General features: G+C 42.9%; 2 protein-coding genes across 13 annotated transcripts; both read left to right on the top strand.

The window, feature by feature from the left end:
- Positions 1-156: 156 nt before the first annotated feature.
- LOC115914158 (serpin B6-like) lies at positions 157-27,213 on the top strand. Of its 12 annotated transcripts, none has more exons than XM_030966567.1 (9): positions 11,326-11,505; positions 13,666-13,778; positions 14,159-14,336; positions 15,214-15,351; positions 15,927-16,044; positions 16,278-16,420; positions 17,999-18,166; positions 19,087-19,475; positions 26,397-27,213. In XM_030966567.1, the coding sequence occupies exons 3-9, from the start codon at positions 14,169-14,171 to the stop codon at positions 26,410-26,412; spliced, it is 1,140 nt and encodes a 379-aa protein (XP_030822427.1). In that variant the 5' UTR covers positions 11,326-11,505; positions 13,666-13,778; positions 14,159-14,168; the 3' UTR covers positions 26,413-27,213. The 12 variants fall into 12 exon arrangements, with proteins under 12 accessions (XP_030822435.1, XP_030822452.1, XP_030822443.1 ...); XM_030966558.1 differs by lacking the exon at positions 26,397-27,213 and adding an exon at positions 11,686-11,724 and having other exon boundaries at positions 13,669-13,778; positions 19,087-20,358; XM_030966524.1 differs by lacking the exon at positions 26,397-27,213 and adding an exon at positions 11,686-12,011 and having other exon boundaries at positions 13,669-13,778; positions 19,087-20,358.
- Positions 20,678-27,213, top strand: LOC115914148 (serpin B6-like). The gene is given in 9 exon segments (XM_030966503.1): positions 20,678-21,036; positions 21,373-21,482; positions 21,863-22,040; positions 22,903-23,040; positions 23,659-23,776; positions 24,013-24,155; positions 25,171-25,195; positions 25,198-25,337; positions 26,002-27,213. Coding segments are annotated over 7 exon segments (1,143 nt in total). The 5' UTR covers positions 20,678-21,036; positions 21,373-21,482; positions 21,863-21,872; the 3' UTR covers positions 26,413-27,213.
- Positions 27,214-27,344: the final 131 nt, after the last annotated feature.

Below are 27,344 nucleotides of genomic sequence, written 5' to 3'. Positions count from 1 at the left end.
CTGTACTTGGTCTCTGTGCAATGTTTTACCCAGGGATACCTTCAGACTGTTTGCCTGTGCCTCTCAAAATCTCCCACTGGCAGCTTTGTATTTTTTAAAAGAAGTGAAGGAGCAGTCAGCACCCCTTTCTGACACTCATTTGTCTCAGGTGTACCAATGGAATCTCTCTCAGTGTCAACCAACAGCTTCACTCTGGACCTTTATAAAAAGCTGAATGAAACTTCCAAAGGCCAAAACATTTTCTTTTCTCCTTGGAGTATTGCAACTGCTCTTGCCATGGTCCACCTGGGTGCAAAAGGTGACACTGCAAGCCAGATGGCTGAGGTAAGCTCTGAAATTAGCCATGTACCACCTACAGGGGGTTCCTGCATAAATTATTGTTATTCTACCTATGCAGAACAGCAAAGAACAACATAGGAGGACAGTGATCTGCAAACCTGACAGCATGAGTAGGGATATTTTCTGTACCAACACTATGGCAGGTCACTTCCACTTTATTTCCAAGATCTCTGCTCTCCACCAACCCTACATTTAGCTTACACTTACAGTTCACAGAGCATTGCAAGTGATCTGCCAAGGAGCAGTTATCGACATTTAGAGGCTACTCTTGGTCTTGCTTGGAGCTCTCTGTTCCATTTTAACTGCTTTCTGAACAGAATAATTAAACTAACATAGTGCCCAAAACGTAATGAGGACACACCTTTATTTAAAAAATTAATATGGCACTATGGTATGCTAGAAAAAGGAAATCTGGAGATAATCTCTTGAGCAAGATATCACTGCTTCTAGATCTCAGCTGGCTCTGGCAGGAGTATATCTGCTTTCTCATACTGCAGACAGTAAAGCAAGCTCTCCTGAACATGTGTTTGGTTGCACAGGAGAGGCAGAAATCTTTGTTTGTGACATAGTTAGTCCATAAAAATAGTAATTCTTCCATGAATAATGGAGATATGTGAATACAGAAAATATCAGAGAGCCATAGAATATACTGAGTTGTAAGGCACCCATAAGGATCATTAAGTCCAACTCCTGGCCCTGCACAGGAGTCACACCATGTGCCTGAGAGTGTCGTCCAAACACTTATTGTTGTCCAAACACTTACTGAACTCTGCCAGGTCTGGTGCTGTCCACCTTCCTGGGGAGCCTGTTCCAGTCACAATACTGATCTCTTATTAAGCAATCCATGTGGCCAAAATCTATATAGCAATGATATAGTTACAGAGATTTAATCAATGTCCTCAATAACATAATTGTCCTTAATAACTTCAACAGGCTATCATTGGGCATGGCTGGTGGACTACCATAGAAAGCTAAGATATTTACAACCCTTGGGCATATTAATCTCAAACAAACAAGCTATCTTTATGAACATTTATCATCATCATCACAGGTTCTTCATTTTAACCAGACTGTAAGAGAAGAAGGTTCATCTGAGACAACAAGGCCTTCGCCTGCAAGACCAAAGAAAAGAAAGATGGTATTTATTACAACAAAAGATTCTGAGATAAAAATCTCCGAGAATAGGATAGACCAATGCAACCACTACTTTTAGGCTTTTAACATCTGCTTGTTTTCAGTCTGTTATCTACTGTCTTGGTTCAGTAAGAACTATATAGAGAAAAAGTGAACAAAGAGGAAATATGGCTGTAAAACTTATTAATTCAGTTGTTCAAAAGCAGAACTGAAACACTAACAGCATTTTGATTGCCCATAATACTCTCTCACTTGGTTTTAGTTGGGCTGTGGAAAGATCAAAATATCATTGGTCCTAATATGCTTTGGACAATTCCATTTCTTATCACCTTCAGGTTGGTTGGGATATTTTTTCCTGTAGTGATAAAACAACTACTGCCTTCTCACCTGTCTCCAGCCCTACCCAATAAAGTCCCTTCCTCCTTCTGTATGCACAGACACATCAGGCAGACAAAATTCCCCTTTAAGGTAATGTGCGTTGACTCACCCTTGCTCATCAGCTCCCCAGAGACTTGCCAGCAGGAGAAATGGCCCAGGTCTTTTTCAACAAATTAACTCCCTAATCAATGAAAAATATTAAACCCTATCAAGCCATGTTTTTTTTCAGCATAGAAACTAAAAGAGAGCTGAAAAAAAATTAAATTAGATTAACTTCAAATAAAAAGGGCAAGGGGATTATATCATTCTCTCCCTTGATGGTGTGAGATGGTTCTTCAAGATGAATCACTGCACTCACATTCATTTTAGCAACTCACTAACTTCATAAATTGTACCAAAGTCTGTATAATCTTTTCCTTCCGATATTTTCCCCTATAGCCTCTTTGTTCTGTTCCCATCCCACTGAAAAAAAAACAGCCTCTGCTCTCCTGTGTCCTCTGGCTACCAAATTCTTTCCCAGGTGTCCTTCCTGGCAGCCCACATCTCAGCACAAGTGAGAAAAGATCACAGCAAGGAATGACAGATGAGTCACCCTGAGTCAGTGGCAGACACTTGGTGTCTCATGTGCAGGGCACAGTACAGGACATGGGGGGAGGACACTGCATCCAGGCAGCTGGTAGGTAGCATCTCATTCCTCCATTTGCCAAGCAACAGCTGGAAACAGCTGGCCAGCAACCTCATCCTCCCTAAAACCATCAACACTGACATCCAAAACAAGCTCTCTCCAAAATCCAAACAGCAACAGAAAACACCCATGAGAAACAGGAAAATGTGAATAGTTGGTAGGTCTGTGCCCTGACATTAGTTTCTGTGAGGGTAGAACACCTTCTCAAAGGCTGCCAGGCTGCATTGATGGATCATTGTGAAACTGAAAGGTCTTGTGAAACTGAAAATCAAGCCTGAAAACAACAAAAATGAGGAGATTCAGCTTCCTTGGTGCACCATCATATGATGCCCCCAAATGCCTACAAAGCACTGCAGAAAGAAGTCATTGCCCTACAGGTAGAATCCCATTTATCTAGTTATACACAGTGCTGCAAACATACAACATTCTCAAAAAAGTTTCATTCCCTGAAACTCCTTTTTAATTAAAAAAAACATGAACAATTTAAATAAAGCAAGTGCATCAGACAAAAAAAAAATCCATATTAATTGGTGTCTCTTTCCAAGGATCCTGAGCATGAGGGAGCAGAAAACATCCACTCTGGCTTCAAAAAGCTCCTGTCTGACATCAACAAACGCAGAAGCACTTACTTGCTGAAGAGTGCCAACCGACTGTATGAGGAAAAGACCTACCCATTACTGCCTGTGAGTTGAACATCTTTACGTGGGAGTATGCTGACATTAAGAGTGATTATCAATTGAGATGATGAAAAAATTCCAAATGATAGCACTGGGGTGTGAGTGAGAACACCAGGACAGCCATAGAGGGCTAGTCTTGGACAGGTCCATCTGTTTCCAGCAGTGGGCAATAGTTTGGCAAGTGCATGAGAAAATTGTGTAGTGATTCTTCTCCAGAATCTGCTGTGGCCACCAACTGATGTGCAGCTCGGGGACTTCTGGAACCAGGTGGCATGCCTACTTAAGTGACCCTGATGACTTGTTTCAGGACTTTGCACACTTGTCTTTTGAATCTACTTCAGCCCTCAGCACCAGGATTTCCACAGCTGAGCTATACACTGCAGGAAGCTCCTGTGCTTTCTGAGCTTGCTGCCTGTTGGCATTGCCATTGGTTCATCTCTGTTCTAAAGGACATTTCTCCACATCTCTGGTCACCATCATCCCCGGTGTCTGTATTTTTTATACTGTAGCATTTTCTGAGACTGGGGAGGCCACAGCTGCATTGCAAGCTCAAACAGTGGACACACCATAGCATTATAAAGTGCCATTATAGAAATTTCTCTTTCATTGCATACTCTTTCCTTCATAATTCCTAAATTTTTATTTGCATTTTTGGCCATGATTAGGAAGGTTTTTTCATGCACCTGTCCATTACAGCTTCAATACCTCATTCCTAAACTGTAACAATCACTTCCTATATCTTACACTTTATATGTTTACATTAAAGTATATATATTAACATATTTATAGGTGATCCAGTAAACTTCAGTTATATAGAAAAAATACTGTAGCACAGATGCCAGTACACATATCCCAGTAGTACTCCAGCAGTAATAACTCTTCATTTTGAATGGTTTTTCCTCCTCCTCTTGGTTTCCAGTCTTTTAGACAAATGAGACATATCTCTGTAGTCCCATGGATGCTCAGCCTTTGGTTACAAGTCCTACAAAATGCATTTTGGTAACCCAAAAAGACTCTACTGGCTCAGCCCTTTTACCCATATGCTTCCTAACACCTTCAGAAAACTCCAACAGATTTGTGATTTTCGATTTCCTATTACAAAATGTTGACTCTTCTCCAATAAGTCATGTTAACCCATACACCCACTCTATTCATGTGCCCCACACTGACTCATAGGTTTGTAATTATCCGTATCTCTGAAATCTTTTCAAAACTGATGTTGTATTAATCATCTTGGAAGGGGGTTTTAAATGAGATTCCTGTTCTTTGATTTTGGAGTTTGTTTGGTTTCCTGAGTAATCAGCAATTTGTCCTTCTGAATGTATATTGCTCATTTTCTCCATAATCTCATGTATATTTGCTCTACAGAGCATCAAGGGAATTTCCTGCTGGGAATCTCCACGAATGATTTCACAGCAGACAGCAATGGAACTGTTAATTCTTCTTTTCTGCCATGGCTTTATTCTACCAGAACATTCCTTTTATAGTCCTCACAAATTTTTGGCAGGTTCCTCACCTTTGAAGCAAACTAAAAGCCTTTGTTTAACTTTATAGGAGACTATTCTTCCATCTTGTACTGAACACTACTTCATAAATCAGAAAAAAAAGTACTTAAATTATATTAAAATGTCATTTTGAGAAATTAAAAAAATGTAAAGGTTTCATGGATATTTCAAAACTAAAAATTTCCACCTTTGATTTCAAACACAAAAATTTGAAGTATCAGTTTCCTTAAGACTGAAGTTTGATCAGTCCTTACATAATATTCAGAATAGAATGTATCAGGCCTTATTATAAAGGTTACTACATGTAAAACAAGTTTTCTTAAATTATGTATTAGCAGAATGTGTAATCTGTTAAACTGATTATAACTAATATTTTTGTAACTCAAGTTTAACTAAATAACTACACACTCTTTAATCCTATCTTTCAGAAGTTTTTACAACTCATCACAAGCTATTACAATGCAAAGCCACAAGCTGTAAACTTTAAGAGAGCTGCAGAACAAGTCAGAGCACAGATCAATTCATGGGTAGAAAATAAAACTGAGAGTAAGTATCACTCTGGTGGCTTTTTTTTTCTTGTCTAACTTTCAAATATTTTGTATTTCCACATTTATTGCTCTTGCAGCCAAGAATCCATAAAAGGTAGAAACTCAAGGCAGGGAGGTGATGAGTAAAGTACAGCCAAATAGTCTGAAGAATGCCTCTCTCCAGCCTAACTGCTGCTCCTTACAAGGTCCTTCCCTGAGTTTTTAATGCTGTAGCCTCCTCTGAATCATTGCTGTTCGAAGGCATGCACCGGTAGATACTCTGTGGCTACACAATGATTAGTGAGGGTTTTACCTCTGCATTCTTCAGCTGCTTGCAACCAACTTCACAGAACATCCAAGCTATTCTGCTTTACCCACTTTCCAATGCCATTTACTACCAAAACTCCAATAAATAGGATTTAAAAAAACCCCAGAGAATTCATAGAATGATTTAGGTTGGTAGGGACCTTAAGGATCATCTCATTCCAACCCCCCCACCATGGACAGGGACATCTTCCACTAGTCCAGGTTGCTCACAGTCCCATCCAACCTGGCCTTGAACCCTTCCAGGGATGAGGCATTCACAACTTCTCTGGACAAGGGATACAGAGATACTTCAAAAGGTCATTTTTACAATATGTACAACATAAATACATAGAGAAAAAACAAAAAAACCCCAATACAAATATTTTGAAAGAGAGGAAGGCACAGACAAGGAACAATTAAAATTGGCAAGTTGTGCAGTCACACTGGAATAATAGTCTCTTTGTCTGATTTTGAAGGGAAAATACAGAGTCTGCTGCCTGCAGGATCACTCCATTCTCGCACTGTGTTGGTCTTAGTAAATGCCATTTATTTCAAAGGAAAGTGGGAGAAGAAATTTCTGGAGAAAAATACTTCTGAGATGCCCTTCAGAATAAGCAAGGTAAATTCCTTGTCGATATGGCTGTTGTCCTACGTCAATATGTCTATTACTGAGGAGAAAATACTTCACCTGTATTTCATACACCACTGCCACACTACTTATAGCTGACAAAGTGCTATAAACTCAGGGAGAATACCAACTGTGAAAAGAACTCAGCATTATCTTGTTTATGCATATCCATGAAAACTGGATTTTAAATTTGTAACTCCTCAGTATCAAAATACTTGGGAACAGTTAAAGTTAATTTTTTTTTAAAAAAGTAAGCTAAGCAAACTAAGTTAAGAAAAGTAGCTTAAGGACAAGAAGAAATTTCTCTAAGTGCCATTTCTAAACGGGACCAGGTTGCTTTGGAGAGCAATGTTTACACACCTAGGGCTCACTTCTGCTCTTGGGACCCTGAGATCATGGGATCCAATCCAGCTGTTCCTCCCACACACACTCTGGGTGTTGCACCAAACCCACAGTAAATTTTCATGGGGTTTGTCATTTTAGCTGAGTGTGTGAGGGTGATCCATTCAGACGATCTATTTATTGAGCTAACAGTATTTAAATGATCATGCACTGACAATTCCCAGTAGCTGACTGCATGCATATTTTTGTACTGTGTCAAAAGCAAGCAAAACTATTTGCCAATGGAAACAAATATTTTGTTTGACATAGATTAAGGGTGAAAATACCTTTTGTATGCCAGACAATGTGAAACAATTGATGTGACTGCATACCCAAAACCTACTACACTACATGTGCAGTTTTAGGAGCTGTCACAGCAGATGGTGGTAGTGGGTGACCTCGGCCAGCCACCAGGCGCCCACTGAGACTCCCTATCACTGCCCCTTGTCAACAGGATAGGGGGAGAAAAGTAGGATGAAAAGGTCATGCATGGGTCAGGGAAAGAACAGGGAGAGAATTTACCAATTGCCATCACAGGCAGAACAGGTTCAACTTCAAGAAATTAATTTACTGCCAGTTCTCAGAGTAAGTTAGCAAAGTAAACCAAACATAAAGTGTCTCCCTCCCACTCTCAACTTCACTTATGACTCACCTGTGCCCCAAAGCAGTGCACAGGACTGGGAATGGGCTAATGTTGTAGTCAGGTCATTGCATGTTGTCTCTACAGCTCCTTCCTCCTCACACTTTTCCTCTGCTCAAGTATGGGGTCCTGTTGTTATCTTATTGCAAAAGTCCCATACCTTCTCAGCAATTTCTCATGGGCAGCCCCTCACAGCACCAACCCCTTCTTCTTCACAGCAGCTAACCCACTCTTTTGTAGCACTCTTCTTCTTATAGGACACAGCTGTGGCCTATTAAGGGCAGGCCTGTTCCTAATCTTTGGTGATTAGTACAGCTGCAACTCCTCAGGGGTGAGATTACCTTCTGCACTATCTTTATTTTCTTACATTCTATCCCCTCACAGGGTCCTATCTATTCAAAGTCCTTCACATTCAATGTGGATCCTTCCCATGGTCTGCAGTTTTGCAAGAACTGCTCCAGTGTGAGTCCACTGTGGGGTCACAGGTGGTGCCAGAAAAGGTGATGCTCTCTACAGCATGACGGGTCCTGTCAGGAGCTTGCTCCAGCGTGGGATCTCCAGGGATTGCAGGGTGGATATTTGCACCACCATTGTCTTCACCATGGGCTGCAGGGGAATCTCAGCTCCAGGGCCTGGAGCACCTTCCCACCCTCCTTCCTCACTGACCTAGGTGTCTTCAGGGCAGTTTCTCCCACATCACCTCACTCAGCTCTTTTCATGCAGCAGTTTTTAGCCTTTCTTAAACACGTAATCACAGAGGCACTACCAATGTCACTGACTGGCTCAGATTTGGACAGTAGCAGGTCCGTCCCGGAGCCAGCTGAAACTGGCTCTTCCTGACAGAGGCATCTTCTGAGGTCTCCTCACAGAAGCCATCCCTGCAGCTTCCCCACTACCATGTAAACCAAATACATTGCTGCCAGAAAGGGTTTAATTCACAGGGTGAATACCAAGGCCTGCAAAGAGTTACTTATCAAAGCTTAATTTTTATTTTAAATTTAGAAGTACATTACATGGCATTCAGTTAATAGGTATTTAGCTTGTGTGTTTTTACTAATTTTTATAAAGATCTCAAAGACGTTGAAAACAGGGTGTATGTGATCCTGGCTAAAGAAAAGAGTCTTGGTATCCAGATGCTGCTGAATCTTGTACTGGTTTTCAGTTCAATGAAGCAAGTAAATTTTATCATCCTTTTAATGTGTAAAGTAAATTTTATGTCTGATTTTTTTCCAGACCAAGACTAAACCTGTACACATGATGTTTTTGAAAGATAAATTTTTCATACTCCATGAAACCACCATGAATTTCAGAATCATTGAGTTGCCATATGTGGAAAATGAACTCAGCATGTTCCTTCTCCTTCCCGATGACATCAATGATAACACTACTGGCCTGGAGCTGGTAAAGCTGACCTCCTGTTGCATCACATACACTATGAAACAGTAACAGAAACAGATTAAAAGAGTGAGGAAAAAGAAGATTCAAAATCACAGTAGAATAGTTCTGATGTGCTCGTACTTTGTTTCAGAAACTGTAACACCATGATTTTCAGCTTAGGATTCAGGACATGCAGTAACATTGCAAACATAGTACATCTAAAACCTATGTCCACACAACTGTCTTAGACTCTATTTTGTATGCTCTTTCCTGTCACCAGCATAGGGAAATCAAGGATCACCTCTGAATCACCATGTCCTAGAGTTATCTTCTCCTGAGGGTTGTATTAATGAATTTTTATGTCATTTTCAGTCTGAATTTCCAGCTGATAGTTTGTGGTGGGGTTTCTCAAACTAAGTGCTGACTACCCTGACCCAGAAGGTGCCCATAACAACTCATGACTATGCCAGGATCAGTTTCAGATTCTAAACAGAGCAGGGCAAATATTTTTATTTGTACCTCAGTTCCCATGCATCCCATTTATTTATCACTACTAAGAGAAAATTTATCCATATACACACATCAAGTACCTATTATTACTGTTATAAGTAATACATTGCAAAAAAAGCAATGTTCTTCACACCAGAGAAAAAAATTATAAACTACTCGGAGGCTTCAGACCTACACCTCCCCACCTTTAAGAAAATAAACAGGTGTATAAGTCACTCAGCACTTTGTCAGATCATGCCCTCTAAATATGATGCACGTTCCATCTGTAGGCACTGCTGGTAGCTGAGTCTTGCTTTACATGTTCTTGATGAGCAATAAGACACTGGTCTGTGCATGTCTTATCTCTGTCCTTCACATTCCAATTGCTTTCTTCCTCAACTCATTGCAGGTGGAAAGAGAGCTGACATATGAGAAACTGTCTGAATGGACCAAATCAGACAATATGATGAAGGCTGAAGTGGATCTATACCTGCCCAAGTTGAAGCTGGAAGAAAATTATGACCTTAAATCCCCTCTGAGCAGCATGGGCATACGAAATGCTTTTGACCCAGGTCAGGCTGATTTCACAGGGATGTCAGTGAAGAAGGATCTTTTCATCTCACAAGTTATTCACAAAGCTTTTGTGGAGGTCAATGAAGAAGGTACAGAGGCAGCAGCTGCCACAGGTGTCTTGATGATGAGATCGAGAGTCCCAACAATGACTTTCAAAGCGGACCACCCTTTTATCCTTTTTATCAGACACAACAAATCACAAACCATCCTCTTCTTTGGCAGGTTTTGCTCACCCTAGTTGGTGAGTCCTTGCCTTGCAGAGCAGGAGATGCTTGCTTGCTAGCACAGAGGCAAACCCCAAACCTAAGGCTCTCTGCAACTGGGGGAGCAGGACTTGAACCCCTTCCTCATTAGACCACACACTCTGGTGCCTGAGGTACAGCTTCTCCAATGTCTCCTTCCTAAGCTGAAGGGACAACTACGGCAGTGCCACAGGGATTGGGCAATGCCTTGCACCCACAGAGCAATCCTGGCTATCATTTGGATCAGGCCATCGTGAGTAGTTCTGTCCTTATCACTTTATACCACCATGACATTTCTATCTCTCCCACCCACAGCACTGTACAAATATATCTCAATATATCTCTCACACTCACTGCACAAATATATTTTGCCAGAGTCTTTCTCCTTACCCTAATTATGAGGGCCACTTATCCTGACGTGGTCCTAGTATATACCCCCAGCCTACGGCAATCAGACCCAGCTCCTGCTTTTTAGCCCTAGACTAAGCCCTGGAGTTAACACTGGAGGCAGATGCTCCCAACCTTCACCCTGTGGCCATCCCCTCGCTTTCCTTCCACATCTCAGCTGCAAGTCTTCATCAGCTCCCAATTTTGGGAATCCACAAAATCAGATAGTTTTGGGAAAGCTGCAAAAGGTAAGCCTTAGAGACAGCAGAACTGTGATTAGAGCTAAGCAGTAGCCATGAGATAGGTCAGCAGAAAAATTATTTAAAAAGTAGAAAAGCAAGGACAAATAGAACAATGGTCTGTGTATTATCACTTGTCTAGAATAATTCCCTAAGCTACAGAAAAGTTTATCTAGCAAGATATTAGGAAGTTTTAAGCTTAATAATGGAGCTCTGTGCATTGTGTTTTAAGGCTTACAGGCAGGCATTGTTTTAACCAAAGGTACGTGTGCTTATAGAGGTTGGATAGAACTACTGTCAATATGCTTTTGCTTTGTGTGATTGGTCAAAAATCTTATGAAGTAACTTGTAACATTAAGTCCTGGGTCTGCTGCCTGGGATGTGAGCTGCTGGCATCTTCCCATTGTCATAACCATGTAAAGAGACTGATGCTAGAAAATAAAACAGCTGAAGGGACGTTCCACAGCAGTCCCGTCCCATTTGTGATTTGTACATAGCCCCTGGCCGGCGATACCAATAACCCTCATGTTGCTCCACAGATTCCTTTCAATAAAATAAAAATTTTTAAAAATACAGCTTTCTTATGGTTATTTGCCTCACTCAAACCCTCAGGAATGCGAGGAAGGGTTAAGCCCGCACGGTGTCTGGCTACAGCAACAGCTCAATTTGGCCGAAAGCAATCCTAGCTTCAGAAATAAGTAATTAATAGCGACTCATGGACCGGGGGTGCTTTCCGTCAGTTCTGCCACGAGAGGGAGGCAGAGGTGGAGAAGCACGGGCCGCGGCCGGTGGAGCTCAAAGGGGAGGGGAGAAGCGGCTGCCGGGATCCCCTAAGGCGGGGGCGCCATTTTACCGGGAGGGGCTGCGGCGCCTCCTGTTCCCGGCGGCCAAGGGGGAAGCGCCTCAGCCTCAGGCTAGATCCCGGGAGGGGCTGGGCTCCCGTCCTTTCCCTCTGCTCGGCTGCGCTTCCGGGAACAGGGAAGGCGGCGGCCGGCGGGGTGAGTGCGGCGGCCGCGTTGCTGCTGCTGCGTTGCTGAAGGTTTTCTACAGGGAAGCCTGTGCCTGTGTTTTTTAGGGTTTTCTTGTTTGGCGGGTTTTTTTAGGAAGTAGAGCTGAATGGCGTTGCTCTTACTGTGTTTTGTACTTTGTTTCTTTTTCTTCCCTCTTTCATTCCCTAGTGACATTCCCTAAACGCAGCTGCTTCTTGCCAGCTGGAGGTGCGGCGGGAGCGCCGGGAACACCGCGGGGTTGAGGCGTCTCCTGTGGGGCCAAGCCCAGGGCGGGGGCGGAAGAGGAACTCTTCACTCCAAGGAGGGCCAAACCTTTGGCTTTTTGCGCCTCAGCTTGCTGGGACCGTGTCAGGCTCCTCCCTGCCCGTCCCCGCCCCTGCAGAGGCACAGGGCAGGCCCCCGACGGCAGCGGGGCCATGTCATTCCCTGCGTGCCAGGGAGAGCTGCGATGCCAAGGGCCATCAGCAGGAGCTGTCCGCGCTCTCGCCCTGCAGGTGTTTTAACATCGCTCCCAACTCTCCAAATCCTAAATGAAGCTTTTTCCCGCAAGGAAGCCTGCTTTGGTTCAGTGCCTGGGAAAAAGGGGTGTCTGTGCCACGGACAGGGCTTTGTCCGTGGAAATGGACATAGCCTGGTGCTTATTGCCCCGAGTTCCCTCTGGAGTTGAAAGAGTCAGCTTGAGACTCCTTTGATGTAGCTGACTCGCCGTGGGGAAGTGGCCTTGTTTGCCGGACACTGATCCACGTTGTAGTTTTTGTGGGAAGTGTCTCTTGGGTTGCGAGCTGGAGGAGAGCTGCAGCCTGCTGTGGTTTCCCCATGGCGAGGCCCTGGAGTGGTTGTCTACTAATTGATTTACATACAGCCTTTCAGTCCATAAAGACTGTCCTGAAGCATAGGTGTTGATTGCTGAGAATATACGCTTCAAATTCAGTGGTAGGAACACAAACCTCTGCAGAAGTGTCTCACTGCTGACCTGCAGAGCATGGAGAGAGCAGAGTAAGGAATGAGTTGCTGTCAGCAAACCTTTTGACCACTGAGGGCTTTGCAGCAGTTTACAATATGTACTTGTATCATGAGGTTTTTTGTTCCTTAAAGTGCGGTCATTGTGTATTGTCTCTGAAACTGTGGATTCCAAATTGTGCATTGTGTCTGATGAGAAGGGTATCTGTAGTTATGTTGCTACTCCTGAGCTGCAAAGAAAGCATAGTTGACTGTGCAGATGTAACTCCTAGCTTTGTGTCCCAGCTGTTGAATATTTTTTTTTATATTTATGAATATTATTTATTATTTAAATGCCTCTGATTTTCAGGCAGGCAAATAGTGTCAGTTGCATCCTTTTGTCTGTAAATTCTTGCCTGTTGTGGAAGTCCTACAGACACTCTCTAGAAAGTAGAAGTTTAAATGTAAATTTCTGCCTGTTGGTGTCACTATTCCTGTGTGTTTTGACCCGGAGGTTAAAAAAACCTTTTTGCTAGCAGTCTGCAGATACTGGGATAATAGGAAAATTCTGATCTACATTGTAACCAATGTGAATGCTATGTGTCTCTTCTTTATTCTGTGCAGTGCATAAATTACTCATTCAGACACAACTGGAGGATTGTTTCCATCTAAGCATGCTTGTTTTTTGGTTGTACTCTTTTCAAGTTATGGGAGAAGAGAAATAGGATTAAATTGCTACTGTTTATATTAAAGCTGCTAGCAAGGAATTTTCTTGATTTGAAAAGCATGCATGTGGAAACTTGCTCTTTTCAACTCTCTAAGATAATGAATCAGTAGTATGAATTAGGTGGTGGTTTTGTATTTGGTAGCAACATGTCAACACTAGGCCCTGCCTAATGAGAAAAACCAAAGAGAGCTAGTAAAATCTATCAGCATTTATCTTATGATGATTTATGATACTTATCTGTGGTTAACTCAGTGTTCTAGTACCTATTGCTCATTTAATAGGTGTGGTGTTTAATCCCAGATTCACTGCCTATAGCAGATGAATACAGAGTATGACACTTTATGATTGTGTGCATTGCCATGTTGCAGGCAATAAAATGGAACTAAAATGAACTTTGATTTTTTTTTCTTTGTCATGCAGCAGGAAATTGCAGTTACCTGTCATGCTGGCGACAATTTTTTTTCTTTCCTTCTTTTATCTAGCAGGCCAAGTCATTCTGCTGACTTCTCCCAGCCTGGCTGGCAGGTTTAAAACCCAGTGTGCCCACGTAGAAGCAAGCTGCAGCTACCACTGAAGGTCTGTAGACTTAGAGAAGGTAAGAGTTGATAATTCTGCTATTCTGATGTCTAACTTTGCCTCTGGTGGTCCAATAAATGGAAATTATTTACTATGTGAAGTCAAGAGAAACTTCTTTCAGGAAGTCCTGACAAAAAAGCTGTTGTGCCTGATCACCTCAAAAGATGTCACACTGTGTAGGCATGGGATTGAAATTTAGAAGTAGCCTCTAAATTATTAAAATAACTCAAATGTGTAGTATGGGATCTCAGGTGCTTGTGGCACTAAGTCAGTCTCCAGTGAGCTGATAATTTTCCAGCCTTTGCTGCCTAGTTTATGCTGGGAAGTGTAGAAGGTAGAAAGAACTAATTTGTATTCAAATAAGTTTGAATCATTCTCGTTCTGTGTTTGATGTCCCAGGCTTGGAAGCATGGAAAGCCTTTGTGCAGCAAACAGCACTTTTGCTGTGGACCTGTTAAGAAAGCTGTGTGAAATGAAAAGCAGGCAGAATGTGTTCTTTTCACCATTTAGTATTTCTTCTGCTTTGTCTATGGTTTTGCTGGGTTCAAGAGGTAGCACTGAAGCCCAAATAAGCAAGGTAGGTCAAAATGAACTTGGTGGATTGCATTTGATGGGATCGTATGAGGAAGAGATGTGTCTTCCAGTCTGTGACATGCCCTTGTGCTAAAGTGTGATTGTCACTGTGGTGTGAGAGAGCAGAGCTCTTCCTCTGGTGTTTGTGTAAGGACAATCAATTTTCATTGAATTTGAAAGGGGACATTCCTTCATTATGAAATGAAGAGTTTCCTGGGTTTTGTTGTGTGGGGATATTGTGGTTTTTTTGAGACACATCATCTTTAATATGTATTTGAGAGGTATGTGTTTTTATTTTCTTTTTTGTTTTCATTTAGGTTGATCAATTTCCAGCTCCATAAAATATTATGTTCTGCTTCTTTGTTTGGGCTTAATATCAGACAACATATGTTTTCAAAATATAGCCAGAGACATAAAAATAAAGTCCACAGTGACTGAATGTCAAACTGTAAGCGTGGTTTAGTTTTTTGATTTAAACTTCCTTAGGTAGCAGATAGTACTTGTCATGTGCTTTACATATGACCTGACACAGTTAAGTGCAGAATCAGTCCTTTTAGTTCTGTTATTGGGCTCTTTTGCAAAGTGAGAGTAAAAACCTGTATTTTTAAAAAATATTTACTATTAATAAAAGTTTCTCAAAAACTTTTGTTGCTGTAGTTGGAAATACTCAAAATCCATCTGGACACAGTCCTGGACTATGGGCAGTAGATGTCCCTGCTTGGGCAGGGCTTTGTAGCAGATGCCCCCACAGGTCCCTTCCCACCTGAACCATTCTGTGATGCTGTAGCACTTGCCTTGAGGGAAGGAAAATCAGGACTGCTGACTCTGCTGCTCCCTAATTCATGACTTGTGCAAGCACTGCAGATGTTGTCTTTGTGCAGGTGCTTTCTCTGAAGAATGCCCAGGATGCTCACAATGGGTATCAGTCCCTTCTCTCTGAAATTAATGATCCAAACACCAAATACATCCTGAGAACTGCAAACCGGCTCTATGGAGAAAAGACTTTTGAGTTTCTTCCAGTAAGTAGCCATTAAATTTGTGGCTTTTCTTATGATAATGTACTTAGTGCCTCTTTCCTCTGGAGGTCAAGGCAGGCTTTGGGGTTTGATTTCCAATGTTTCTGTGCTGAGATCCAGGAGTGTAATTGATTCTGCCAGAGACTGGTGTCTGAACTCAGTGGAGAATCTCCTTTAAATAACACGTGCTCTGAATATGGTGAAGCAGGGTAAAGTCCATCAGTCTCTACACTTGAGGGTTCAGTGATCCTTTCATCTGTTTGGCTGTGGGACAAATGGTTGATGTATCTTTTATTAAAACTCTGATGAAACAACTTATAAAATCATATGTACCTGAAGCATAAAATACAAACAGGAAAAAAAATAACCGTACTACAGTGCATAAGCCATTTGATTTAATAACAATTCCTAGTTGAAAGAAGTTGTATAAATCCTAGAAGGAACTTGTCAGTGAGAAGTTTAAGCTATATGAAGCGGGGAAGGAAAGCTGGCAGATTTCCTTGGGGGATGCAAGAATCACCTGTGTCTGAAGGAGAGTAAATCTCTTGCTGAAAATCGGTTGTGAATGTCCCTGTTAGTCTTTTATAGAGTCCAGTCAGAAATCCTACCATGCTGGCCTGGAACAGATGGACTTCCTACAGGCTTGGGAGGATTCCAGGAAACAAATCAATGTCTGGGTGGAGGAAAGGACTGAAGGTGAGTGCTTTTCCAAGGGCTCAGTTGTGTTTAATGGGAGCCATTGTCTGGGTAAACACCTAGTTCAGGATATAGGATTGTGAATTCAAACAGCTCAAATGCTGAGCTGTTGCTGTGCCTGGTACATGATTCTCTCCTCTATTGTTTATTTGCAGACCAGATACTATCTTGGATAATCATTAGATCCACTTAAACCTCTTAATTCATGTGTGTTTTTAATTTGTGTCATAAAGGTAAAATTCAGAACCTGTTGGCAGAGGGGATTCTGAATTCCCTGAGCAGGCTTGTGTTGGTGAATGCCATCTATTTCAAAGGCAACTGGGAAGAGCAGTTCAACAAAGAGAGTACCAGAGAGAGGCCATTCCAAATTAATAAGGTATGATGTGCTAAAATGCTGACAATAACCTGTTAATCTGAAGTAGCCTGAAATGATCACCTTTGAGAAGAAATGAGATCTTTCAATCAGGGTTACCTTAAGTGGTATGTATGAGATTCTTTCTGTCCCCTCCCTTTCATTGGAAGTCTCTCTTTGCTGAGTTTCTCTGAACTTTCACATCATTACTAGCACCTTTCATATAGCACAAAGACCGGTGTGAAAACTTGTGAATTTAAGTCTTCTTCAGTCAGAGCTTCCCTGCAACTTTTCTGCTCCTGAGCCAATCCATATGAAATGGAAAACAAATTTCCTTTGAAGGCCTGTGTTCTCTGCAGCCTTGTTTTTAGAAGTAGATCAGTGCTCTTGAGGAGGACTTGGCCTCTGGCATGGGCAGGCCGTGGCTGCCCCTCAGGATTCCTTGCAGCCCTGGGTTGGCCTCCAGGAGTCATGAACAAGAAGTGGTAATGTGCCTTCCTTAACTCACCTGCCTGAAGCAGCCATTGAGGAAAATTGAAGCTCTCATGCCTGTCTGGAAACTGTCCCTCCCTGCAGTGGTGAAATAAATCCAGGAAGGCTTCTAAGTGCTACTAGCACTTTTAAATAAGGGAGTGTTACTGTTCACCCCATACTCTGTACAAGAGCACTTCAGAGACAGGTTTGGTTCCTGACACCTTGTCCTCCGTGAACATTTGGAAATGCAAGGTGTAAGCTGAAACATTAAGCTAGTTATTTTACATGCTGTTCAGTAACAAAGAGTTACTTTGACATCCCAGGAACATTTCCAACATTTTGTGAAATTATTTCTGTGACTCTTCACGTCTTATGAGTCACTGGATGATTTTCTGTTGCTTTGTGGTTTTCCTTTTGCATATCGATCCTTTTTATGTGAAACTGCTGTTGCAAAATAATTACTGACATATTCTCTCTGGGCATTATTCCAGTGGGCATTACTTTAATTACAAAAAGCTGCTTATGTGAAAATCTCATGAAGGGAAGAGAGAAAGCAATGAAACTGAGAAGAAGGAAAATAATGATGTAAACAATAGTAACTGATGCTCCATGTGGAAATGGAATAAGATAGCAGAAAATGAAAATGAGAATAGAATCTCTCCCCTTATTACTATCCTCATGACTATTAAGAATTCATAATAATGGTCTTTCTTGGTAGTTTTAGTGAATACATTTTAAAATATTTTAAGTCTTTGTTATAGCCACACAAAACCACATGGACTAACAATACATACACTGAAAAAACTTATTCATTTATTGCAAAGAACAATGCCCCTGCTTATTACTAGCTCACTTTAGTGCTTGTCACTAGTTCTTAAGTTAACAAAAGAGTGAGAACATGAATTTACCTTAAAGGAATCTTCCCAAACATTTTTACGTTAATAATTAAAAAGGAAATCTCAGGATTTTTAGTTATTAACAAAGGACAGTGTGGTGTCTGTGCTCTGTGGTGTGTGATAGTTCCCTTTGGTCAAATCCTAAAAGGCCATGAGTGAGTTGCTGGCTGCTTTGTAGTGTGAGACCAGCAGAGAAGCTCAGCACTAACTGTTGGCATCTCTTGATTTCTAGAACGAGAGCAAACCTGTGCAGATGATGTTCAAGGAGGCAAATTTTAACATGACCTACATTGGGGACTTCCAGACCAAAATCCTGGAGCTGCCCTATGTGGGTAATGAACTGAGCATGATCATCCTGCTCCCTGATGCAATCCAGGATGGCTCCACAGGCTTGGAAAGAGTAAGTAGTTGAGCTGAGTGCAAAGATAGGCTGAATGCTTCCAGGGAAGAAAGTCTGAATTGCACAGAGAGCTGCAGTTGAGTTCCAGAGCAATTGTGTCTCTGGTGCTGAAGGCGAGCAGAAATGTCCCCAAAGGGACAGCCCCTGCTATGTCAGTGCTGCCCAGGCTGTGTGCTGCTCCCTTAGGCAGAGGCTCTGGAAGCAGAGCTGGCCCTGCTCAGGAGCAGAGGTCAGCTGTGGTTGTGGTGTAGGCACAGTATGGTGATGATGGAATGTGGAGAGGGAGATTTGGGGTGGGCTCTTTGGAGGTGCCGTGGCTTGTCCTGTAAGTGTTGTGTGCTGAGCAGCTGGCAGGTGGTGTGTGGCTCACTGGCTGGAAAGAGGCTCTGAGGAAAGGGCAGGATCTCTTTTGTGGTGAGGGTAGGATACGAGTTTGGGCTCTTTGGCAATTTGTCCAGGAGTTTATTCATAAAGTTTTCTAAGACTGCAAAGGGCTTTTGTGAACACACTGTATTCACGTTGCTGCTAACTGACCTGTAGGATGAACCTTTGGTAAAGTGATTAAAGAACGGGGTTTGGATTCTTTGTGTTCTTGTTAGCTGTTCTGTGCCTTTCTGTCCCATAATAAAAATTTAAAAAAAAATCCCAGAACAATTTAACATGTTGTGTAGAAGTAAACATTAAATGGAGAAGATTGATCCCTATTACAGATATCAGAAAAATCAGTAGGTAATGATCTTGGCAGGGGAAGTATGCTCTAGTGAGGGGTAAAACTTGCAGTTTTGGCTTGAGAAAAATAACTAGGTAAAAAAAGATGCATGTTATGAAATATGTAAATAAATCACATAATCAGTTCTTTTACAAGTGTAACACTGATTCAATTCTCATTGTAATTAAGTAAATTTGAAATTTTTCTTCAGCTGGAAAGAGAACTTACACACGAGAAGCTAATAGATTGGATCAATCCAGAAATGATGGACTCTACAAAAGTGAGGGTGTCTTTACCCCGATTTAAACTGGAAGAAAATTATGATCTGAAACCGCTTCTGAGCAGCATGGGAATGCCTGATGCATTTGATTTGGGGAAGGCAGACTTCTCAGGAATCTCACCTGGTAATGAGCTGGTGCTCTCTGAAGTGGTTCACAAATCCTTTGTGGAAGTCAATGAAGAAGGCACTGAAGCAGCTGCTGCCACAGCAGCAGTGATGCAGATGCGTTGTGCAATGATAGTTCCAGAATTCACTGCTGATCATCCCTTCCTCTTCTTCATCCGGCACAACAAAACTTGCAGCATTTTGTTCTGTGGCAGATTTTGCTGTCCCTAAGGAGGAGATGTCTTGGCAGCATAGGTGCCTTCAGACAATAAATTGATGTTTCCCTAGAACAAGGTGACTCATTCTGCACTAATTGTCTCTTTCAGCCGTGCCTGATCTTCTTCTGCAGTCTTGATCTTAGGTCTGGCAGGAATAACAGATCTGCTTAGACAAACAGAGCACCTGCCATGTCCAACCCCTCCTGTGCCTGTGTGCAGAGGTCTCCAGGTTCTTGTTGACACAAGAACCATCCCACTTGCTCTGTGAGTGCTTCTTGTGTGCTTGAGTTCACTTTTGGTGTCCAGCGGGCAGAGTCAGGCAGTGAGAGCCCATGGGATTGTTATTTTTGCTTGTGACAAGGCTGGAGCACATATGTAGCTGCCCTCCCCTTTTACCTTCCAGTTTCCTCCATTGAGTGCCTTGATACATTGCCTGGAGCTGAAAGGACTTTTTGGCAACCTGTTCCAGGTATTGCAGAACATCCTACATAGATGGGGCTTTTGGCTAACAACTGGAGCTGCACTTAGGCAAGAATGGGAATTAAAGTATGCAATTATAAGAGATGTCCCTGGGAGGTATTTGGGGTGAGTACCTTTACTTCCTCACTCCAGGAGACTTGGGTTTTTCCCTGTCCCCTGGTTCTGGTCATTTAACAAAGAATGAAATAAAAGGGCACATGGTGCCTATGCAATATTTGAAGGAGAAAGTCTTAATTTCAAATTATTTTTTTTCTGCTACTGTTATATGTTGATCGTATTAATAATCTCTCAGACACCGTAGTTTACCTGTATAATACCAAAGACAGAGATGTAACCGCTTTCCTTACATTGGGATGTATTTTGTGGGTCCTGTTCCTGGAATAATAAAAGAAGTATAAGCACTGCATGGGTCTATTTGTCCTTTTTCAGTTCTAAATTACTAAATGATACACGTATGTGTCGGGCTGTCGCAGGAGGAAGAGGCTTCTGGCAGGGCCCGGCGGGGTTCGGTGTCGCCTGCCCGGGCCGGCGGGCGCTGTCTCCCGTCCGCGGTTGTCGCCGGCCGGGCAGGGAGGCGGCCAAGCGGCCTCGGCCGCGCTGGGGCTGCGCGGGGCGGGAGGGGCCCGGGGCAGCTCCGCGCTGTCCCCACCCGCGGGGCATCCTGCGGGAATGGGGCGGTGTCGGGCTGAAAGGCGGAAATGTTTCCTCGGCTCCCGAAACCGCAGCGCTTCTCGGGCAGCGAGGGGTGCGGGCTGTGAAGGGCTTGGGGTGCGGGGCTCGCACGGGCGGTGGAAGGAAAGGAGAGGGAAGCGAAGGCACCACTGGGGCATCGCTTTAGATGTTGGCCCGGGAGGTGCTGGTGTTTTCTTTAGCACAGAGCTTGCTAAAAGGCCATTGCAGAGCTGCCGTGCCGATTGTGTGTCTGCCGGAGAGAGCTGGCAGTGATACGTGGAATTTCTGTGGGTGGGCAGTGCAGGAAACCCCCAAATTCTGATGAAAACTCCTCCCCGTATACGAGTATAAGAGGAAGCAGCACATCTGCCAGTTCTGCTTCAAGAAGTGTGGGGAAAGCTGCTGTGTGAGTGAAATGTGTGGGGATGCGGGGTGTGTCAGTCAGAAGAGCTTTAAGATGGATTTGCCGGCACAAATCCTTGCAATTTCCAGTTATAATACAATGCATTTTTCTTTTATATGTAGTGCCATAACCTTGGAGCGATAAGTAAAGTTGTTGGTAATGTGCGGAGCAAATATCCTATTATAATGTGATTTATATTTGCTTAGTATGGTTGGAGATTTCCGTTTGTTTGGGATTTCTTATTGTGCTCTTTTTTGATTTGTTTGTGGGTTTTTTTTATTTTTCGGTAAAAGAATGTTTTAGTGACAATGAAATTCTTGCTCGTTCTCTTGCTTTTAGGCAAAGTTCTTCTGCTGACTTCTCGCAGCCTGGCTGGCAGGTTTAAAACCCAGTGTGCCCACGTAGAAGCAAGCTGCAGCTACCACTGAAGGTCTGTAGACTTAGAGAAGGTAAGAGTTGGTAATTCTGCTGTTCTGATGTCTAACTTCAGCTCTGGTGGTCCAATGAAGGGAAATTATTTACTATGTGTAGTCAAGAGAAACTTCCTTCTGTATGTCCTGAACAAAAAGCTGCTGTGCCTGATCACCTCAAAAGAAGTCACACTGTGTAGGCATGGGATTGAAATTTAGAAGTAGCCTCTAAATTATTAAAATAACTCAAATGTGTAGTATGGGATTTCAGGTGCTTGTGGCACTAAATCAGTCTCCAGTGAGCTGATAATTTTCCAGCCTTTGCTGCCTAGTTTATGCTGGGAAGTGTAGAAGGTAGAAACAACTGATTTGTATTCAAATAAATTTGAATCATTGTCATTCTGTGTTTGATGTCCCAGGCTTGGAAGCATGGAAAGCCTTTGTGCAGCAAACAGCACTTTTGCTGTGGACCTGTTAAGAAAGCTGTGTGAGATGAAAAGCAGGCAGAATGTGTTCTTTTCACCATTTAGTATTTCTTCTGCTTTGTCTATGGTTTTGCTGGGTTCAAGAGGTAGCACTGAAGCCCAAATAAGCAAGGTAGGTCAAAATGAACTTGGTGGATTGCATTTGATGGGATCATATGAGGAAGAGATGTGTCTTCCAGTCTGTGACATGCCCTTGTGCTAAAGTGTGATTGTCACTGTGGTGTGAGAGAGCAGAGCTCTTCCTCTGAGGTGTGTGTGTAAACAGGACCCGTTTTCTTTGGCTTTTTAGTGTCAGCTTTGTTCCGTATGAAATGAAGAAGTTTCTGGATTTAGCGTGTGCAGGTTTTTGAGAGCGATCTTCTTTAACATGTAATTGGAGTGTACCTGGAATTGTATTTATTGATCAATAGGCGGCTACCTAAATTATTTTCTTTTCATTCTGTGCTTGGGTTTATTATCATATGATACATGTTCTGAAAAGGAAGCCAGGCATATAAAAATATATTAAAAGTCCCAGTGCCTGTATTTCAAACTGGTAACTGCAATTTGATTTATTCCTTTTTAAAAATGTGCTCAGGTAGCAAATATCTCTTGGCTTGTGTTTTATGTAGCATGCAACAGTATTGAGTGCAAGCCCAGTCCTTTTGGTTTGGATGTTTGCTTCCTTTACAAAGTGACAGTGAACTATAAACTCAGATCTTGTTTCCATGTACTTTATGAAAATTTCTCAAAAACCTATGTTGTTGCTATAGTTGCAGATGCTCAAAATCCATGGACACAGTCTGAGCTACCAGCTCTAGGTGTCCCTGCTTGGGCAGGGCTTTGTAGCAGATTGTCCCCACAGGTCCCTTCCCACCCGAGCCATTCTGTGATGCTGTAGCACTTGCCTTGAGGGAAGGAAAATCAGGACTGCTGACTCTGCTGCTCCCTAATTCATGACTTGTGCAAGCACTGCAGATGTTGTCTTTGTGCAGGTGCTTTCTCTGAAGAATGCCCAGGATGCTCACAATGGGTATCAGTCCCTTCTCTCTGAAATTAATGATCCAAACACCAAATACATCCTGAGAACTGCAAACCGGCTCTATGGAGAAAAGACCTTTGAGTTTCTTCCAGTAAGTAGCCATTAAATTTGTGGCATTATCCCTTAGGATAATGTACTTAGTGCCTCTTTCCTCTGGAGGTCAAGGCAGGCTTTGGGGTTTGCCTGACAGATTTTCTGTGCTGAGATCCAGGAGTGCAATTGATTTGCCATAGCCCAGTGTCTGAACTCAGTGGAGTATCTCCTGTAAATAATTTGTGTTCTGAGTGGACAAGTGATGCTACGCAGGGTAAAATCCATCAGTCTTTTCTCTTGAGGGTTCTGTGATCCATTCATCTATTTGGCTGTGGAACAAGTGCTTGATGTATCTCTTAGCAAATGTCTTAAAAAGTAATTTATAAAATTATATGTCAGGTCCATGAAGCACCAAATAAAAACAAGAACCCCCTCCCCCATCCTTCTCAATGAAGTGTAGAAGTTTTTAGTACTGTGCATAAGCCGTAACAATATTGATTCTTTGTTTAAAGAAGTGGAATAAATCCTAGTAGGAACATGTCAGCCTGAACATTAATGGCTCTGTATGAAGCTGGGGAAGGAAAGCTGGCAGATTTCCTTGGGGGATGCAAGAATCACCTGTGTCTGAAGGAGAGTAAATCTCTTGCTGAAAATCTGTTGTGAATGTCCCTGTTAGTCATTTATAGAGTCCAGTCAGAAATCCTACCATGCTGGCCTGGAACAGATGGACTTCCTGCATGCTTGGGAGGATTCCAGGAAACAAATCAATGTCTGGGTGGAGGAAAGGACTGAAGGTGAGTGCTTTTCCAAGGGCTCAGTTGTGTTTAATGGGAGCCATTGTCTGGGTAAACACCTAGTTCAGGATATAGGATTGTGAATTCAAGCAACTCAAGTGCCGAGCTGTTGCTGTGCCTGGTACATGATTGTCTTCTCTATTGTGTAGTAAATGGAGACTTGATACTATCTTGGATAATAATTAGATCCATGTCAACCTCTTAATTTAAGTGTGTTTTTTCTTTGTGTCATAAAGGCAAAATTCAGAACCTGTTGGCAGCGGGGACGCTTGATTCCCTGAGCAGGCTTGTGTTGGTGAATGCCATCTATTTCAAAGGCAACTGGGAAGAGCCTTTCAGGAAAGCAAGTACCAGAGAGAGGCCATTCCAAATTAATAAGGTATGATATGCTAAAATGCTGACAATACCCTGTTAATCTAGAGTAGCCTGAAATGACCACCTTTAAGAAGAAATGAGATCTTTCAATCAGGGTTACCATGGATAGGCTTTGTGAGATTCCTTATGTCCTCTCCTTTTCATTGGAAGTCTCTCTTTACTGACTTTCTCTGAACTTTCACATAATTACTAGAACTTGTGATGTAGCACAAAGACAGGTGTGAAAGCTTGTGAATTTAAGTCTTCCTCAGTCAGAGCTTCCTTGCTGCATTTCTGCCCCTGAGCCAATCCATATGAAATGGAAAACAAATTTCCTTTGAAGACCTGCTGTGCAGTCTTGTTTTTAGAATTGCTCCTGAGGAGGACTTGGCCCCTGGCATGGGCAGGCCGTGGCTGCCCCTCAGGATTCCTTGCAGCCCTGGCTTGGCCTCCAGGAGTCATGAACAAGACCTGGTAATGTGCCTTCCTTAACTCACCTGCTTGAAGCAAACATTGTGGAAAATTGAAGATCTCATGCCTGTCTGGAAACTGTCCCTCTCTGCAGTGGTGAAATAAATCCACAAATATTTGAAAGTGCTGATACAACTTCTAAAGAAGGGAATGTTGCTGCTTACCCCAAGACTACCTCCAACAGCATTTCAGAGACTGCTGGAATGACTAGGCTCCTGCCACCTTGATCTCTCCCTATTGGAATGTGTTGAAAAAGCTGGCAGGAGTATCCAGAGACACTGTTGCATTTTCTATTCCCCGCAGCTGTGCAAGCTTAGAACCAGGTTTCAAGATGCAACATCAAAAGGATATAGGGCTGATGAATAATCTGGTTTTGAGTTTTTATGCAATATCATGCACTGTTTGTACCTCATGCTTTCCAAAAGGCAGTGGTAGGGCTGCACTCTGTGGTGTGTGATCAGTTCCATTTGGTCAAATCCTAAAAGGCCATGAGTGAGTTGCTGGCTGCTTTGTAGTGTGAGACCAGCAGAGAAGCTCAGCACTAACTGTTGGCATCTCTTGATTTCTAGAACGAGAGCAAACCTGTGCAGATGATGTTAAGGAGGCAAATTTTAACATGACCTACATTGGGGACTTCCAGACCAAAATCCTGGAGCTGCCCTATGTGGGTAATGAACTGAGCATGATCATCCTGCTCCCTGATGCAATCCAGGATGGCTCCACAGGCTTGGAAAGAGTAAGTAGTTGAGCTGAGTGCAAAGATAGGCTAAATGCTTCCAGGGAAGAAAGTCTGAATTGCACAGAGAGCTGCAGTTGAGTTCCAGAGCAATTGTGTCTCTGGTGCTGAAGGCGAGCAGAAATGTCCCCAAAGGGACAGCCCCTGCTATGTCAGTGCTGCCCAGGCTGTGTGCTGCTCCCGTAGGCAGAGGCTCTGGAAGCAGAGCTGGCCCTGCTCAGGAGCAGAGGTCAGCTGTGGTTGTGGTGTAGGCACAGTATGGTGATGATGGAATGTGGAGAGGGGGATTTGGGGTGGGCTCTTTGGAGGTGCTGTGGCTTGTCCTGTAGGTGTTGTGTGCTGAGCAGCTGGCAGGTGGTGTGTGGCTCACTGGCTGGAAAGAGGCTCTGAGGAAAGGGCAGGATCTCTCTTGTAGTGAGGGTAGGATACGAGTTTGGGCTCATTGGAACTCTGGACCAGGAGTTTATTACCAAGGCTTCTTGAGTCTCATTTATTCCCCAAATTAAAAATGAGAAGAAAACCCCCACAGTCTTCATGCATAACAAAGTGAAAATGCCCATGCATGTTATGTGCTATGTGAATAAACACACAGAAGTCAGTATTTTGGGTATGTAATATTGTCTCAATTCCCATTGTAATTAAGTAAATTTGGAATTTTTTTCAGCTGGAAAAAGAACTTACACATGAGAAGCTGATGGGTTGGATTAGTCCAGAAGTGATGAATTCTACAGAGGTGAGGGTGTATTTACCCAGATTTAAACTGGAAGAGTGTTATGGACTGAAACCTATTTTAAGAAGCATGGGAATGCCTGATGCATTTGATTTGGGGAAGGCAGACTTCTCAGGAATCTCACCTGGTAATGAGCTGGTGCTCTCTGAAGTGGTTCACAAATCCTTTGTGGAAGTCAATGAAGAAGGCACTGAAGCAGCTGCTGCCACAGCTATGCCAGTGTGTGGGTGTTCCCTTGTAATGATGCCCACTCCAGAATTCATTGCTGATCATCCCTTCCTCTTCTTCATCCGGCACAACAAAACTTGCAGCATTTTGTTCTGTGGCAGATTTTGCTGTCCCTAAGGAGGAGATGTCTTGGCAGCATAGGTGCCTTCAGACAATAAATTGATGTTTCCCTAGAACAAGGTGACTCATTCTGCATTAATTGTCTCTTTCAGCCGTGCCTGATCTTCTTCTGTAGTCTTGATCTTAGGTCTGGCAGGAATAACAGATCTGCTTAGACAAACAGAGCACCTGCCATGTCCAACCCCTCCTGTGCCTGTGTGCAGAGGTCTCCAGGTTCTTGTTGACACAAGAACCATCCCACTTGCTCTGTGAGTGCTTCTTGTGTGCTTGAGTTCACTTTTGGTGTCCAGCGGGCAGAGTCAGGCAGTGAGAGCCCATGGGATTGTTACTTTTGATTGTGACAAGACTGGAGCACATATGTAGCTGCCCTCCCCTTTTACCAGGTATTGCAGAACATCCTACATAGATGGGGGCTTTTAGCTAACAACTGGAGCTGCACTTAGGCAAGAATGGGAATGAAAGTATGCAATTATAAGAGATGTCCCTGGGAGGTATTTGGGGTGAGTACCTTTACTTCCTCACTCCAGGAGACTTGGGTTTTTCCCTGTCCCCTGGTTCTGGTCATTTAACAAAGAATGAAATAAAAGGGCACATGGTGCCTATGCAATATTTGAAGGAGAAAGTCTTAATTTCAATTTTTTTTTTTTTTTTGCCACTGTTATATGTTGATCGTATTAATAATCTCTCAGACACCGTAGTTTACCTGTATAATACCAAAGACAGAGATGTAACTGCTTTCCTTACATTGGGATGTATTTTGTGGGTCCTGTTCCTGGAATAATAAAAGAAGTATAAGCACTGCATGGGTCTATTTGTCCTTTTTCAGTTCTAAATTACTAAATGATACACGTATGTGTCGGGCTGTCGCAGGAGGAAGAGGCTTCTGGCAGGGCCCGGCGGGGTTCGGTGTCGCCTGCCCGGGCCGGCGG

The sequence above is a fragment of the Camarhynchus parvulus genome, chromosome 2, assembly GCF_901933205.1.
Source record: "Camarhynchus parvulus chromosome 2, STF_HiC, whole genome shotgun sequence".
Lineage (NCBI taxonomy): Eukaryota > Metazoa > Chordata > Aves > Passeriformes > Thraupidae > Camarhynchus > Camarhynchus parvulus.
Note: the sequence above shows the minus strand (reverse complement) of the source record. Positions and strands in the feature narration are given on the sequence as shown.

Excerpts from the sequence above, each read along its gene's own strand:
- LOC115914158 (XM_030966575.1), top strand. The coding sequence starts at position 157 with ATGGAATCTCTCTCAGTGTCAACCAACAGCTTCACTCTGGACCTTTAT. Across the intron at positions 5,265-6,027 it reads GGTAGAAAATAAAACTGAGA|GGAAAATACAGAGTCTGCTG; the intron begins GTAAGTATCACT and ends CTGATTTTGAAG. Across the intron at positions 6,171-8,433 it reads TGCCCTTCAGAATAAGCAAG|ACCAAGACTAAACCTGTACA; the intron begins GTAAATTCCTTG and ends ATTTTTTTCCAG.